At 34.5% G+C, this 14,068-nt stretch overlaps 2 protein-coding genes across 3 annotated transcripts in view; one reads left to right on the top strand and one right to left on the bottom strand.

Annotated features, from left to right (window-relative positions):
- Positions 1–14,068, top strand: part of LOC133188797 (NADH dehydrogenase [ubiquinone] 1 alpha subcomplex subunit 9, mitochondrial-like) — a 186,080-nt gene that overhangs the window by 157,483 nt on the left and 14,529 nt on the right. Inside the window, exon 2 of one of the 2 annotated variants that reach the window (XM_061324286.1) lies at positions 12,791–12,855. In XM_061324286.1, the coding sequence (XP_061180270.1) occupies positions 12,816–12,855 (40 nt within the window). In that variant the 5' untranslated portion in view covers positions 12,791–12,815. The remainder of the gene's footprint in view (positions 1–12,790; positions 12,856–14,068) is intronic. The other variant, XM_061324292.1, reaches the window with a different exon arrangement.
- On the bottom strand, positions 5,894–10,152 carry LOC133174703 (myeloid differentiation primary response protein MyD88-like). The gene is made up of 3 exons (XM_061309819.1): positions 9,924–10,152; positions 9,454–9,545; positions 5,894–6,240 (listed from the first exon to the last, which is right to left on the bottom strand). The coding sequence occupies exons 1-3, from the start codon at positions 10,097–10,099 to the stop codon at positions 6,026–6,028; spliced, it is 483 nt and encodes a 160-aa protein (XP_061165803.1). The 5' UTR covers positions 10,100–10,152; the 3' UTR covers positions 5,894–6,025.

Below are 14,068 nucleotides of genomic sequence, written 5' to 3'. Positions count from 1 at the left end.
AAAGTAACAATAGTTTTCCCATAATTTACATTAATAGACATGTACATATGTGAATATTGAGTACAATATGTTCAAGTGAGCATTTGGCCCCTGTGACGGTACATATCGTCGTTTTGCACATATTGTCGTCGGCGACAATATGTACCTACCCACACGGCACATATTGTCGGCCATCGGTACATATTGTTACCGACGACAATATGTTCCGAGCCGAGCCTTATTTTCAGCCTGCATAATGAATGGACGACAAAATGTACAATCAAGCGCCAGCACATATTGTCGTCGGCGACAATATGTACAGTCAAGGTCGGCATATATTGTCGACGATATATTGTTTTGACGAATATTTTGAGAAAGGAAAGAGAGATTGACAAACATACACACAAGCACGGAGGGAGACAGACAGCATTACTCGCAATACTGTAGGGAGAAAACTTTTTGGTCAGAAACTTGTGTCCAGGATTGATGTACATCACTATGATATGATAAAGATACCGTAATTCTTGAGATATCTGATAAATTTTTCTTGTAATACATACTTGGAGAATACAACATGTATTAGTTTTTTGTTCAGTAGTAATGATTATTTGGAAATTATTTTTTGCGTTATTCTTATATACAATCATGTGCCGATATAATTGGTATGGGGGTTGACATTTTTAGATCGCCTGAACTGGAAATTCAAGTGAGCTTTCTGATCATATTTTGTCTGACAGTCTCTCTGCCTGTAAACTTTTCACAATATCAGCTTCTTCTCAAGAACTACATGTACTAGGTCAATTTCAACCACAAAACATCCGTGAATAAAGGATATTCATGTTTGTTCAAATGAAGGGATTTGTCCTCTTTCAAGGGAAGTAGATAAGAATTAGTGAAAATTTAGTGACATCTTTTAAAAATCTTCTCAAGAACCATGGAATCAGAAAAGTTGAAACTTATGTGCAAGCTTCATTATGAAGTGTAGATTCAGTTTTATGCTGCTCATGTCCATCGGGGCCCGCGAGGAAGGGTGTGGCTACAAAAGGTGATCAAAGTTTTTCATAGAATATTTAGAAAAATTTCTATCATTTTTTTCAAGAACTACTGGGTCAGAAGATATGAAACTTATGTGAAAGCTTCATTACATAGCGTACGTTCAATTTTGATGTCCTAGCTGGCACGAAAAAGATCCTTCACTGCTCAATGACCCTGAGTTCCCAGTAAAGGTCTTAATTTGCAGCCATCCGCCGGCTAGTGGTGACGTCTACATACGAATGAAAAATTCTCTCGAGATGGACATTATTACAAAAACAAACAAACAAAAACAAAATTAATTTTTTTTCAAATCATGACCCCAGGGGTAGGGTGGGGCCACACTGGGTGATCAAAGTGTTTCATAGGAATATATACAGAAAATCTTTAAAAATCTTCTCGAAAGCCAGACAGATGTAGCACCGGCGCTAACCCCCCCCCCCCCAGTGTTTTTTTTTTTAATTTAATCATTATTTTTTTTTTTTTTTGGCTTTGGCAAATTCTGTTTGTTTTACTTGTTTAACTACAATTTAGTCCACAGGTAACCTCCCCCCCCCCCCCCCCCCGTTTGAATATTTTGTATGTAGAACTTATATGTTCATTATCCGAAAATCAAGGAAAAAATCTCTTATTTGTAAGATTTTGTCAACTTCCGTGGGCATACCCCGAACCCCCACCAGCGCTTTGCCCAAGACCTACTGGGGGCTTCAATGCAGCCCCCAGACCCCTTGCCATCTACTGCGCCCCCCGTTACGAAATTCCGGATCCGCCACTGCAGTAACACATCTTTACATACAAATTTCATTTTTTTTTTTGGCTTGTCAAAAAAAAATATTCTGAACCGCACCCCCCCCCCCCCGTTCTGAAATTTCTGGATCCACCACTGAGAAACAGCAGTAAGCCCATGATTAGTGATGTTTATATGGAAACATCCTCAGGTAGCACAGATTCAAGTATCTTCAAATCAAACCGGGCCTAGGGTGGGGCCACAATGGGCGATCAAAATTCTACATAAGAATATATGGGAAAATTCTTTAAAACTTTCATCAAAAATAGCAAAGCAATGATTAGTCATATTTATATGTAGCATTGCCGTGCATTGTCTTGCGACATGTTCTGATGGACGACGACAGTATGCGCAGTAAGGGTAGGTACACATTGTCGCCGACGGCAATATGAAAAGGACGACAAAATGTACCGTCACAATCACGCTGCATGAAATGGCATACGAGACACGTCTGTGTGATTCACACCCCAATTACATTCACAAAACTACCAAAAATCAACAAAAGAAAACTTTAAGCAACAATATCTGTAGGGCGACAATACCGGTATGTACAGTGAGGGTGAGGTACATAATGTCGCCAGCGACAATATGTACACGTGTAATTTTTCAGCCGGCGACAATATGTACCGATGGACGACAATATGTGCAGTGAGGGTAGGTACATATTGCCGCCGACTACAATATGTACAAAATGACAATATGTATCGTCACAGCCCCTTATATTGGTATTTTATGCAATAAATACATTACCATGTTGAAAGTAAAACATTTGATAAAGCGTAAATTTTGTGTAAAATGGAGTTCAGGAAAGAAAAATAAATTGTATTTGAAATTAATTTTCGGTCCCCAGTTGGCATCTTGGATTGAAAAAAAATTCCAAAACCTTATTGCTTATCTACAGGAAATTTTCAATCATGTTCTAAACGTTGATTTGGCTACTGCGTAAAATCTAGAAGGCATTCTAAAAACGTGTTTCTTTTTAAATTAAAATGTAATATTTTGGCCCCAATTGACCTCTCCCTTGAAAATAAAAATTCCCAGTCCTTATTACACATCTACAGGACACGTATTCTAAAACAAACACTACCATCAAAAAAAAAAAATCAAGGAGAGATACTTAATGAAATATGGAGATAACGAACAGTAATCGAGCTCAAAAGTCGATTGAAACAAAACTTATCGGGAGCAGAGCAAACACGAACTTCTAAAAAATAAGAGGTGGGATCAGGTCCCATGGAGGAGTAAGCACCCCCTGTCGACCAGTCAAAACCGAAGTGTGCTAATCGGGCAAACGAAAAATCCGTAGACTGTATATATAATCAATAGAGCCCCGCCCTAACACCTGAACCCCTGACCCAGGGGTCGTAAAATTCACATACTTGTGTGTACAATCAGAATGTTTCTTAACAAACTAATTTTGCAAAAGACCAACGACAAGGTAAATAAATTTACGAGTTCCATTTTTCTTGAAAAAGCAGCCGATGTCAAAAAGTCTGGATAAACAAACAACTTTTAAAGAATCAAAAGAATAGGAGTTTGTTTTAAATCTCGACAGACGTATACATGAATGTCATTTTAGACAGACATTTTGTTGATTAACAAGCTTTGCTCCAGTTATATATAAGCATTTTTTTTCAATTAGCGAAGCATTAGGTACATATCACTTATTATCACCAGAGACATCGAAATGCGTTGTTGACAATATATGCCGCAAGATACACCAAAACTCGCGATCGATAAAGAGTTTTGAAATGATATAGAGAACAAACATTATTACCATAAAAATGTTCCAATCAACAATTAAGTTATGGTGAGCATAGTGTTCTCGTATTTTAACAGCATTTAAAGAAATCTAGCACAAAAACTGACTCCCATGTGAAGTTTATATCTACGAGAAAAACATTAAGCTAAATATTGTTTTAAAACATAACTTAGAAATAGCCCCGGTTGGCACTAGCCAACTCTGTGGTTTCTTTTACTTCGAGTTCAATGGGATATACATGTATTAAATTAACGCTATATATATATATATATATATATATATATATATATATATATATATATATATATATATATATATATATATATATATATATATATATATATATATATATATATATACAATCAATATTGCTTTCTCTATGTAAAAAGGATTTATTGAATTTTTGAGAATTCATGAGGACATGAACTACGACGCTTCACGTCTGCATATTTCATGAAGCGCGTTATCGCTTCATGATAAATATGCAGGCGTGAAGCGTTGTAGTTCATGTACCTCGTGAATTCTCAAAAATTAAATTCATATCTTATATATTATTTTTTCTGATGACTTGCCACATATTTTTGTCATTCAACGATCATTTTTGAAAAAAAAAAGTTTGCACTATTTTTTTTTTTACTTCAATCACATCACAATGAAAATATTCTTACTCATCCCACGATAGTTCATGAGAACATGAATTTTTTCTAATTTGCAAAGAATCTTAAGGAAAAATATTTGGAAATATAAATATTTTAAAATGACGTATATATATACATTTCGAATCCTTTGGATTTGTGTGTGTGTGTGTGAGAGAGAGAGAGAGAGAGAGAGGAGTCCAAAATATTTGTGAAGTAAACTAGGTTGTTGAAAAATAAAATCTGCGCCTGCAATGTCGATATACACTGTTTCATTTCACCGGGATAAATTAACAGATTAATATCAGATATATTAATAACAGATCACGTATTCAGTATGTTGCCTCATAAAAGGAACACTTGGTTTGCGGCCGATTTTTGACGCTTGCGTCAATGTTTCTTGGGTTTATTGATAAACAGTATAATCTATACATCTAAATGTTGAATTGAAGTCCGCAGCAAGAGACCTCTTCTTTTCATGTTTAAGTTTTGGAATAAATTTTGCTTCATATGAAACAGGTCTGCTTATTAGTACCCATTGGAATTCCAACAGACTGAAAGAAGACCTGGTCTTAAAGACTACATAGATACTGTTAATGGGGCACTCACGCATACAGTGTATCAACTTCAGAATAATTGTGTGTAATCAGGATGAATTTTAACAAATTAACTTTGCAGATGACCAACGTACACAATGTCAGAGCAAGAAAACACCATTCCATGTAAGATGATATGGTTTTAGAGGAAAAAGAAAAGTATCCCGTTCTCAGAAGTCGATCGTGCTTTGTAGTGTGTTTTGCATTACTGATGATGAAAAACCAGTTAGGTGATTTTGCTTTCGTTATAAAAAATTCAGTATTTAAACTTTGAGTTCTACTAATTATTATGTTTTTTTTAGGTAAACATTCATACATCTTTTAATGATTAATGTAAAAAAATTCAGAATGTTGCTGGATACAAAGCATAAAACATCAGTAGTAATCAAAGTACAGAATGTACACCGGGCAGATGAACTTTTCAAACATCTAAAGGAAAAAAAAATAATTTTTGAAGTACTCTCTCTCTCTCTCTCTCTAAAAATCTATGTTTACACTAGTTATATTTAAAAACTTGTAGCAATGAATGCAAATCAGTATTTTATTCATGCATTCCATTTACTGCGTACGTTTACATACAAATTCTGGGGTTAAAATAAATCAGTGTGTATTAAAGAGACCTCGGGTTTGCCAAGCAACAGTCTTACCCTTTAACCCCTCATAATGCTCATATTTAAAATCTATACATTTACAACAATCCTTTTTTGCACTGTTTTCTACAAAATGTCGAGTGAAAAAGAAATATGTGATGTTTAATTTCTTCAGCGGATGCATATACATGTATGACTGTCAGTGTACACTGAGAAAATTGGCTCACACAGAGAGAAGCTATATAACCCAAACAAAATCAATACGCGGACCTAGAGAAATTGAACTCAAATTCATCTCCCAAAAATGATAAATGTGCTCCATCTTTCCAAATAATATTGATCCATATAAAACATCATTAAAAGCAGGATATGTATTTGATTGGCATCTTGTTTCTTTTGACCCAAGGGTTTCATTGAATAAAATTGAAATTTAGAGTAAACTATATTTCATATATATTCATAAATTCTCCCTGCTCAAACAAAGAATAATAAAAATTGGTTTCATAAGCTACTAGAATTTATTTACATTTAACTATAAAACACAACAAAATTATTTTAATTTAGAATTATTTTCTGAATTTTTTTTTTCATAAAACATTCTAATAGCAGAATGACTAGAAAACTTCATAGCAGCAATAATGATTTCAAACATTTGCTGATTTGACAACATCAGGCAAGTTTTTTGTATGATTCTCAGGTACTTTGTCCCCGTGTGATGTCGTCAGTGATAGGTAAAGTCGTTCCCAAAACCATTTTCGAGCATTCATATTATAAAACTCTACTTTTGAAATCTGTTGAAGATAACTTGGAACCTCACATTTGTTTAAGCAAATGGGAAGTATCTGTCTCTCTTTGAAACCTGAAAGAAAATGAAAAATTATTTTAGCGATGTATTCACCCTCTACTGGAAATTTACTGTATGTATTTGGTTTTATTACATTACTATTTTATTTACTAGTACATCGTTTACTACTTCGCTAGCTTAAAACCAAGCTCTTTAAAATTAATGTACAACCAGTCAACGTTGCACTATATTGTTTTATTATATGATTGAATTATTCTCTCTCACTGGCTGAGATCCAACTTGGTTAAAATCATGCTAAGCTAGTTTACCTGCACGAGACCTTCCAGGTGAACACAAAATTTATTTTTTTTTCTACACAGGGTCAAAAATAGATCGAGAATTTCCAAACTTTGCTAAAAGGTGACTGAATGGCAGAGGTCTGTCATCCAGTCACCTTTCCGGACCTTTCAGTGAATATTCAGTTGACTGGATGGCGCAGATTTATCCTGTGAAGAGGTCCAGAAATTCAAAATAAATACAACTGTTTATGTTAATTTGAATTCCGTTTCTTTTACTGTGTTCTGCTAGTACTTAATCAATAAAAAAAAATATGTCAAGGTTTGCAGTGGATATCACTGAATTATTGGTGGGTTTTCTCAGTTAAAACGATGAGTAGTACAATATCCACTTCGCCCTTGTTGCTCAATGAATATTGTACTCCTCCGGTAGCTAAATCATCTTATTGACCTAAATAACAGTTGTAATAATTGTTTAAATTGACCGGATAACAGGAAATACAAAAAATTAAACAGGTGAAAAATATGTGACAATTCAATGAAACCCAGCTGTTTATATTTGTGGAAATATATTATCAAGCAATAAAATTTTCAACTTGATGCTGTCATTAGACAGTTATACCCGCACGTAGGTGTCTGCCTTTAAATGTACTTAACTTCAAATCTTAGTAACATTAAAGGAAGAAGCCGTAATAATTCTATAATTTACAAAAAAGTCAGTTTTCAACTCCCAATCACCCCAAATCGAAATTGGTCAAAATCGAAATTGGTCAAAATCGAAATTCAAAAACCTTATTGCACATCTAGAGGACACTCCTAATCATATACCAAACTATGCATAGGCTACTGCGAAAAATGCTAGAAGAGTTCAGGGAAATAGGCTTTTTTGCAGAAAAAAAACGTTTTTGACCCCAGTCGCCCCTAGGGTGAAAACCGAAATTCTAAAACCTTATTGCATAACAAAAGGGAACACCACCAATCATATTCCAAAAGATGAGTTGCAAAAATATAAGAGGAGTTCATGGAACTAGGTTTTTTATACAAAAACTTTATTTTTGACCCCCCCCCCTCTCGCCCCCAGGGTAAAACTCGAAATTTCGAAACCTTATTGCACATATAAGAGGACACTCCCAGTCACATTCCAAAATATCATTGAGCTACTGCAAAAATTTAAGAGAGTTCAGGGAACCGGATTTTTGAAGAAAAAGCATCGTTTTTTACCTCCAGGATGAAAACCGAAGTTCTGAAACCTTATTGCACATCTACAAGACACCACCAATCATATTCCAAAATATGAGTTGGTTACTGCAAAAATTGTAAGAGGAGCTCAGGGAACCAGGTTTTTGCTGAAAAAAAACATAATTTTTTAGTTTTTACCCCCAATCGCCCCCAGGGTGAAAATTAAAATTCAGAAACCTTATTGCAGATCTATAGAACACTCCCAATCACATTATATAAATAGTGCACGTTTTTGAGGGTAACAGTTGAAATTGACACCCCAAGGAAAACCATTGTCAACCGACGCGTCAGCGGAGGTTGACAATGGTTTTCCGAGGGGTGTCAATTTCAACTGTTACCCTCAAAAACGTGCACTATTTATTTTATTATACTGAATGTCTTATTGATTTCGGATGTCATTAAAAAATTCGGAGATCGTCGTTAACTTCACGCTTAGAAAGCTTTCAAACTCCCCACTTCTATTTTTCTCAATAGGAAAGCTTCGTAAAAGATTTACCAACCTCTTTATTATTTGTTTGCTACTCAAAAAGTCCTTTATCACCTAAAGTTTGCACTCGCAAGGATGTTTCGTCTGTCGTTTGTCTTTTTCAAGTAAGCCACATCGGACGCAAGCTTTTATTGACGTCGTTTACTCGGTTTCTTTCAAACGCACAACCGACGTTTTGAGAATTCTACGGTGAACCGTACGCGCATGATTTGAACGCATGTGATATTTTCGTAATGTTACCCGTTGTCAAGTGTGTTGCTAACGCTGAGGGTAATATTACGGATTGTTAAATGTGTCTAAACCAATCAGATTTTAGTATTTAACATGAAAGTATAATAATGCAAAATATGAACTGGCTACTGTGAAAAATGTAAGAGGAGTCCAGGAACGCGGTGTTTGTAGAAAAACACTGTTTTACCCCTATTCGACCCTTAATGTGAAAATTAAAATTTCAAATCTTTTTTTTTTGTTCATGTTCAATGCACCACCAATCATATTCCAAAAGATGAGTTGGCTACTGTTGAAAATGTGAGTAGTTTGAGGAAGAGAAAAGTGTGACAGAAGAACGGACGGACTAGGATAACAACAATATGACCAAATTTTCTTTAGAAAGTGAGAGTATAATTACGGTTTCATTAAGCAGCAATATGACACACTACCACATTATATCATACAACTTAAATCAATAATATGGTTGACGATATAATTTTTCAATCGTCAACTTCCCCTACATATGTAGCAATATACCCTTATCACCTGCATGCATATGACGGTTTTGTCTCCCAGTTGATTCGATACTCAAGAGCATGCTCTTCGTATGAACAATTTCTAAAACGAGGCAAGCTATTGACAAACAAGTTGATGAAACAAGGATATCAACAGTCTCGTTTGAAGTTATCATTTTGCAAGTTTTATGATCGATACAATGACCTTGTCAGTAAATACAACCTATCATTAAGTCAAATGCTGACTGAAATTTTTATACTAACTGTTAGGCTATTATTTACACACTGAATTGTCTACGGATTTTTTCGGTTTTTTTTCCCGATCATGACAAGGAGCACAGGGCGGGTATGACCGGTCGGCAGGGGATGCTAACTCCTCCATGGCACCTGATCCAACGTCTGATGTTTTTGGAGGTCCGTGTTTACTCTGCTCCCGATTTGTATTGTTTTAATGTACTTTGAGCTTGAATACTCTTCGTTATCTCCATATTTCATACACCACATATAGTGACAGTTTTTACTGATCCCTAGAAAATCTTACCTGGCGACAAACTATAAGCGAATTCAAGTTGAGAGACCGCCTCCTCGCTTTTGTAGAAGTTGCTTGACAGTATCACTATACATCGTCTGCATCTGCTCGGTCAAAAGATAATTGTCAATGATGAAAACAAACTTTCCTGTGCTCCGAACGATTTTTTTTATAACAACCAAAGGTAGTTAGCTTAACCTTTTACTGCCCTTCTATTTTCTGTGTTATAAATATTAAATACTAAATACCTCGATTTTGTAGCGCTATGTATCTACATGTATGATTTAATTTATTCCACCTTTCAAGCAAATCGCATTTTTTTTTTTTTTGATATTACGAGACTATGAATCAAAGTAAGTGAAATATGTATGTTTGTGTGTGTGTGTGTGTGTGTGTGTGTTTTTTTTTTTATTTTTTTTTTTATCTTTTTTTTTATTACAAAACAAAAAGGTAATTAAATAAAATCTATTACATGTACTTACCTTTCTTTGATACAGTCCCTAGCATTGTACCAACACCCGTCAGTGTCTCTCCATGGCACACAGATTTTCAGGTTATATGGGGAATCTTGCATTTTGTCCACTAACTGATCTCCAAACTTTCTATCCTCCCCATCTGGACTGCATATCAAAAAGGCATCAAAATCCGCCTTCATCATACTACATTATTACGGCTGGTAGAAAAGCATCTCTCTCCAAAAACTTTTCAAACTGAAGACTGCTTTCTTCAAACTGGTTTTTAATCCATTGAAAAGTTTTTAAAAGATAATGAAAATATAGGCCAATAACTGATGAAAATGCAATAATGTTAAACATCTTTTCCCTGTAAACACCACATAATATCATGTTACAGGGGGAATTTAATTCCACATCAGAATTAAATTATCTTTTATACATATATTGACAACTGCAGGATTATTATTCGGTGAATAAACGCTGTAAATTTAAATCATAGGGAAGAAACAGATAGACAGTGGATCATTGGATAACCGCAAACCAATGAAAACTGAATGAGATTCATACGGATTCGAGAGGAGTATTTAATGAAAGAAGATACACGAGTTTGTTTTCCAGTTAGTTCTGTTTGATCAAAATTGTGAATACCCGGGCTTATTATTCTATTATGTTGATCAAGATTGTCTATCACAACAAAGTGCAAATCTTCTCTTCCGCAATAAATTCATTATAACGATGTTTCTGACGTATGTGGACTCGGAATGACCCGGCTGCTTGCAATGAATTTGTTGATATAACAGTATTAAGGTATTGATTCCCGCAGAACAGTATGAGAAATTATTAAAAATCATTTGTTATGAATTCTGAAAGCCGACGATTTCCTCCTATAATCTGTCGTGGATTGGTGCGTGTTTTAATCCCTTAAAGAAAATATATTACGACAAACTTAAGTTTGCTTAATCAGAAAAGTTCACAGATACGGTAGTATTCCAAAAGTTTTTTTCTTTCTTAAAACTGTTTAAAATTCATTTAAATGATATACAAATAAAAGTAATACTTAGTCCATCCATCTTAGTTTAATTATATATATTCCGGTACTAATGCTTCTAACCGTAGACCATAAAATACAAAGATATTTTTAAGATGTCTATATTTTATCAATGAAAGTGCTCACAGTACCTCTAGTTTAAGATGTAGGCAGTTTCAGTTCAGGCACGTTATTAACGTTATGTCGTTGTCGAAAGGGGGCAGAAAAAAAATTGACAACTCACCTGAAAAATCCAAGGGAAGCCCCCCCCCCCCCCCCCAAAAAAAAGAAAATTGTCCAAACTGGAAAATCTAAGTTCGGGGTGGGGGGAGGGGGGCTAGATTACAACTTTTCCAGAAACAAATTTATTAATGTATTACCGTGAGGCGATTTGAAAGTACTGCAACAAAAAGTGTATGTGTGTGTTGGGGGGGGGGGGAGAGAGAGAACCTGCCTTTCAACAGTAAAAGGTTATGTTTGATTAATACATTGATGTAATAAAATCCATTCGACAACATTGCTAATACCCCGGCGATACTTCAAACTAAGTTGGGTTTTCAACAAAAATCAAAGATAGCAAATCAAAGAACAGAATTTTGTGGAGAACCAACCAATCATGCAACTAAAAACTCCAATGAAAATGAGTTATCTTAGGTTCATCTCCAATGGGAATTTATTAGATTTAAAGCACACAGTATTTTAAATGACTTCCTTATAAACTGTGCACGTATCCGGAATGAAACTGTACATTTACAAGAGAGCTTTAAATTGTCATGTCAATAGATTTGAATAAACATCAGTAAAATTAGGATCTCGCTGAATTGTAGGAATAAAATATATCTAGAGATGTACAGATATATTTATGATGATTCAATTTATCTATGTATTTATAGTATATTAGCCACCTTTTCTCTCCGTTATTCCGACACTATTCATATTCACCTTGTGATCATTAATCAAGGGCGGATCCAGAACTTTTCTCGCGGGGGGGGGGGGGGCACATCAACTGTAACAAATGTCAGTAAGTCGAAAATTATTTTTTGACAAGCAAAATAAAAAAAAAACTGAACAACTTCTCTAAACCTGAAAATCCTATTTCGCGTTTTTTTTTTTTTTTGGGGGGGGGGGGGGGGGCTTTCCTAAGTCAATTTTCTTCAGAAAGTTTACTCTCCTCATACCGTTTTAAAAGGGATCTCTTTTTTACTAAAGGGGGTCCAAAGTCAATATTTCGTTACTTTTATATCGAAATTTATAAATAACTCTGAAAATTATATAGTTTAAGACTAAATTATACTTTACGTCTGTTGCATATAATATATGTGTATAAAATACTGTACAAATTCGAAAACAGATGGCGTCTGCCAGTATTATTTCTTGATATGGCGAAGTTTTACAAAATGAGGATAATTTAAAACAAAATTATTTCTATCCTTTATTAGTTCTTAAAGCATGAGTGATAACCATATAGTTTTTAATGATAAACTGCAGTTTAGTTCACTTTTATAAATTTATCCTTTGTCATCTTTGAATTATTCTAAGCATATTTTCGACTGTTTCGCAAAATTTGCAATGTTTTAAAAATGAAAAGTCTAAAATAAGTGTATTGAAAGTGCGTTTTTAAGTGTGAAGATTTAAGATTGTCCACAATCAGATCTGTTTGCGTAAGCCCATTCAATAATTTTTTTTTAAAACCATCATTCATCAAACACACATTTTACTGATTTCTTTCTTTATTTATTTATTCATTCATTCATTTATATATTAATGATTAACAACGAAGAATATTAAAAATCTATGAGACAGGGTAACGTCGAAAAATTTATGTACGACTTGTCTTGTAACTTTGCGCCGATATTTTTTCTGGTTTGAGACCTTGACAGTTGAAAATAAAAATGGTTAGCGGCCTGACGACTAGTGCTGTACGCTTTGGTCGTAAGTATTATGTACAATGGTTGTTCATTTTAATCTTAATTGTGTTTGGTTTGTTTTATTTCACGGATTTCAAAATGAAGAAAGTACAATGTCTCTTATTTCGAATTTCCTCGATAATCAAGGCAATGTACAAGGTAGTTCGAAATATCTGACGTTTTTAAGAGTAAGAGTTATTATTAATTGTGTTCATTTTGCAACATTGCCAATACACAGAACGAATTCTGTCGTTAAACCGGGTCCGTAGGACAGTTATCATTTTAACGATAGAACGTTCTATTTAACGTTTTCCTGGCACATAGAATATCAAAATCGTGAAAAAAGCCTGGAAAACGTCAGATATTTCGGACTATGTACAAGGCTGTAGGAATTTTATAAGGGGTATTACAGGAAGTGTAAAGTGTGTTCATTGCAAAAAGAAAAAAGAATTGCATTGATAATTTTAATGCATCCGTAAATTATTATACATATTTAATTAATTGTCTTAAGTGTTTTATCAGAATGACGTTTTTTGTGGCGTCGAGCTCTTGGAGTTGAACATCATCTAGCAAGCACCCAGTTGAAATTGCGACCGGATGTACGCGACCGCATGTGTCAGTTGATGCAGGGTTTTAAACTAACTTGTAATCCTTGATAGCCATGTGGGCTACTGAATCTTGCAATTCTGGGGCCCACATCAAAATTTACTCGCCCACAGATTATCACACCTTCTATTGAATATAAAAAAAACAACCCCATTTTTCGTTTTTTTTATCATGTGCTTCGTGTTTCTTTTCTATCCGTTGTAACATTATGCACGACTTATCTAAATTTGAACTGGAACTCTTCTGTTTATGAAGATTGATATGATCATTCAGTATCATATATAGAGCACATGGCACGTTTTCATTCACAAATAACAACAGTACTTTTTGGTTTCTTGGGCTCATTGACCTGTCGATGCCACATTGTGCCGACACAATCACTTAGACGCTTTATATATAAGTACTTCTTACAGGTAATTATAAAGTACTTTACTGATTACAAAATTTTTCAAGAGAAAAATACAAAACATTCGGACAAAATTGAAAAACAGATATTTACTTTTGTAAATTTTCTAATCGCCATGTGGGCAACTTGAACGTAATTTTAAGTCGCCCACATGGAACATTAGTCGCAAATTGCGAGTGGGCGACTGTTAATTTCAAACCCTGGTTGATGCCTCCGCAATAGAAAA

The sequence above is a fragment of the Saccostrea echinata genome, unplaced genomic scaffold, assembly GCF_033153115.1.
Source record: "Saccostrea echinata isolate AGI-Se365-2 ecotype Australia unplaced genomic scaffold, CSIRO_AGI_Sech_v1 ptg000001l, whole genome shotgun sequence".
In the NCBI taxonomy this organism is placed as follows: domain Eukaryota; kingdom Metazoa; phylum Mollusca; class Bivalvia; order Ostreida; family Ostreidae; genus Saccostrea; species Saccostrea echinata.
The sequence above is the reverse complement of the archived record's forward strand: the minus strand, read 5'-3'. Positions and strand labels throughout refer to the sequence as shown.

Excerpts from the sequence above, each read along its gene's own strand:
- LOC133174703 (XM_061309819.1), bottom strand. The coding sequence starts at position 10,099 with ATGATGAAGGCGGATTTTGATGCCTTTTTGATATGCAGTCCAGATGGG. Across the intron at positions 9,546-9,923 it reads AGGGACTGTATCAAAGAAAG|ATGCAGACGATGTATAGTGA; the intron begins GTAAGTACATGT and ends TTGACCGAGCAG. Across the intron at positions 6,241-9,453 it reads CGCTTATAGTTTGTCGCCAG|GTTTCAAAGAGAGACAGATA; the intron begins GTAAGATTTTCT and ends ATTTTCTTTCAG.